General features: G+C 46.8%; 1 protein-coding gene across 1 annotated transcript; it reads right to left on the reverse strand.

Moving 5' to 3' along the window:
• Positions 1 to 720: 720 nt before the first annotated feature.
• On the reverse strand, positions 721 to 1,376 carry LOC123079691 (histone H2B.5). Its single transcript, XM_044502491.1, has one exon. It carries the CDS (start codon positions 1,282 to 1,284, stop codon positions 874 to 876), a length of 411 nt encoding a protein of 136 aa, XP_044358426.1. The 5' UTR covers positions 1,285 to 1,376; the 3' UTR covers positions 721 to 873.
• Between the last annotated feature and the right edge of the window lie 945 nt (positions 1,377 to 2,321).

Below are 2,321 nucleotides of genomic sequence, written 5' to 3' on the forward strand. Positions count from 1 at the left end.
GCTCTGTACATCTCCTGTCATCAGTTGGCACCCAAACATTTGATCAAAAGAATTCAACAGAAAAAGTACGGATGTACAGCATGACGCTGGATTTCAACCAAGACATCTGTCAATGGAGAATTAAATGAAATCGCTAAAAGAAGAAGCACAAAGTTCAGAACAAATAAAAAAATCTCAAGCAGATCGCAGAGTTAAAATTCAAACAGCTGACATCTTCAGAAGTGAAGCAAAGCACATTTGAAACTAACTAGAATATGGCTGGACTTCTAACATTCTTAGAATGTGCTAAAAGCTCACAATGAAATGTTGCCCTGGAAACAAAAATCAGTAAAAACTTAACAAATCTGATAAAATTAAAACTTGCCATTGGAATAGCAATCAGTAGTCGGTACATATCCTAACTTCAGTTGGCAACCAATCATCTAATCAAAAGAATTATATGTAATAAAGAAAAGCATATACATCATGTCAATAGAATTGGATCAAGACCTACGTCGACAGTTTTCCTGAATTTTATTTTCAGCGGCAATGTTTCATTGCAAGCCAATCAACAAATCTGATAAAATAAAAATCTTGACCTGCAGAAATAATCAAGACCTATCCCAACAATTTATTCATTCATGGAGATGATCAGGGAGATGCAGAAAGCTCAGGCAAGAAAATTGCTCGAACAAATGAGTTGAAGAAACTGCCATCATCAGAAGACTGAAGCAAAACAAGTTTGAGACAACCACTGGACGATTCTTTGATTCAGCAAATCGGACTCATTTTACACTGTTCGATAGGGGAATCTAACCCCCTGTAATATGTTGTTGACACGGGAACAAATTCAGACCAGACCATACTAAACAGACTCGGACGGACGGCAGCAATCTAAGAGGAGGTGAACTTGGTGACGGCCTTGGTGCCCTCGGAGACGGCGTGCTTGGCGAGCTCGCCGGGGAGGACGAGACGCACGGCGGTCTGGATCTCCCTGGAGGTGATGGTGGGCTTCTTGTTGTAGCGGGCGAGCTTGGCCGACTCGCCGGCGAGCTTCTCGAAGATGTCGTTGATGAAGGAGTTCATGATGGACATGGCCTTGGAGGAGATGCCGATGTCGGGGTGCACCTGCTTGAGCACCTTGAAGATGTAGATCTTGTACGTCTCGACGCTCTTCTTGGCCTTCTTCTTCTTCTTGTCGGCGCCGCCGTCCTTGCCGGGCACGCGCTTCTCGGCCTTGGGCTTCTTCTCCGTCTCCACCGGCTTCTTCTCCGCGGCGGGCTTCTTCTCGGCCTTGGGCGCCATGGCGGTTTCGGCGGAGGTGGAGGCGACGAGGGATCGGGTTGAGGAAGTTTGCGGCGCGCGGGGAGGACTGGAGGTTTTTATTGGGGTTGTGGGTTTCCCGGTACGGGGCGGTAGGAATATATAGGGGTGCTGGGAGGGGCGTGATTGGTGGAGAGGGTTGGGGTCTGGATCGATGAGATGGCGGGATGTGGGGTCGTTGGATTTGATGGACGGCTGGATTTAGGCGCGCCGCGTGGGGGATTCCGTGTGGGGATGCGTGATCCCACGGTTCAGTGGTGGGTTTAGGCGGCGACCAGAAATTTTGTTAGCGGAATGCGCGCGGGAAGGTTTGGTTTGGAGGCTTCGTGTTTTTTTTTGACAATTTGGAGGCTTCGTGGTGGGTTGTGCAAGGATTTTCGCGGGGATCTGGATTTGCCCGTGCTTACGATAGGCTGGGCTAGGCCTTGGCACACCGAAATGGCTCCGGCTGTGCACAGCTATATTTTTTTGTTCTGCGTGTGTGCACAGCTATGTTGTTATAGTTGTCTCAAAAAAAACTATGTTTTTATAGTTTCTCAAAAGAAAACTATGTTGTTACAAAAAAAATATACATATTTTCATTTTATTTGTTGCGGGAAAATTTTTTGATCTATTCATCAATTGTGAACACCATAAGTGAAAAATTGCATCCAGTTTCGTAGACAACCTAGCGACAAAATACAAGAACTGAAACGAGTCGAAGGCACGCCGCCGTCATTGCCCTTCCCGCACTGGAGCCTTTCAAATCTTGTTGTAGTAAATAGTTGAGAAGTCGTCGTGCTAAGGTCCCGTGGGATCAGCGCACTAGAACAACAATTGTCGCCGATGAAGAGAAACACGGACCGAAAGGCAACCTACAAATACACGAACGCAGACTGGATTCAAGCGGATATACCAAAGACAAATACCGGTCGAATCCTATGAAATCTGCTCGAGACACACCTCCACATGTCCTCCGATAACACTAGAAGCACCACCGGGACATGAGCTAGGCGGGACGAAGTTTATTCTATCTTCAG

The sequence above is a fragment of the Triticum aestivum genome, chromosome 3D (assembly GCF_018294505.1).
Source record: "Triticum aestivum cultivar Chinese Spring chromosome 3D, IWGSC CS RefSeq v2.1, whole genome shotgun sequence".
In the NCBI taxonomy this organism is placed as follows: domain Eukaryota; kingdom Viridiplantae; phylum Streptophyta; class Magnoliopsida; order Poales; family Poaceae; genus Triticum; species Triticum aestivum.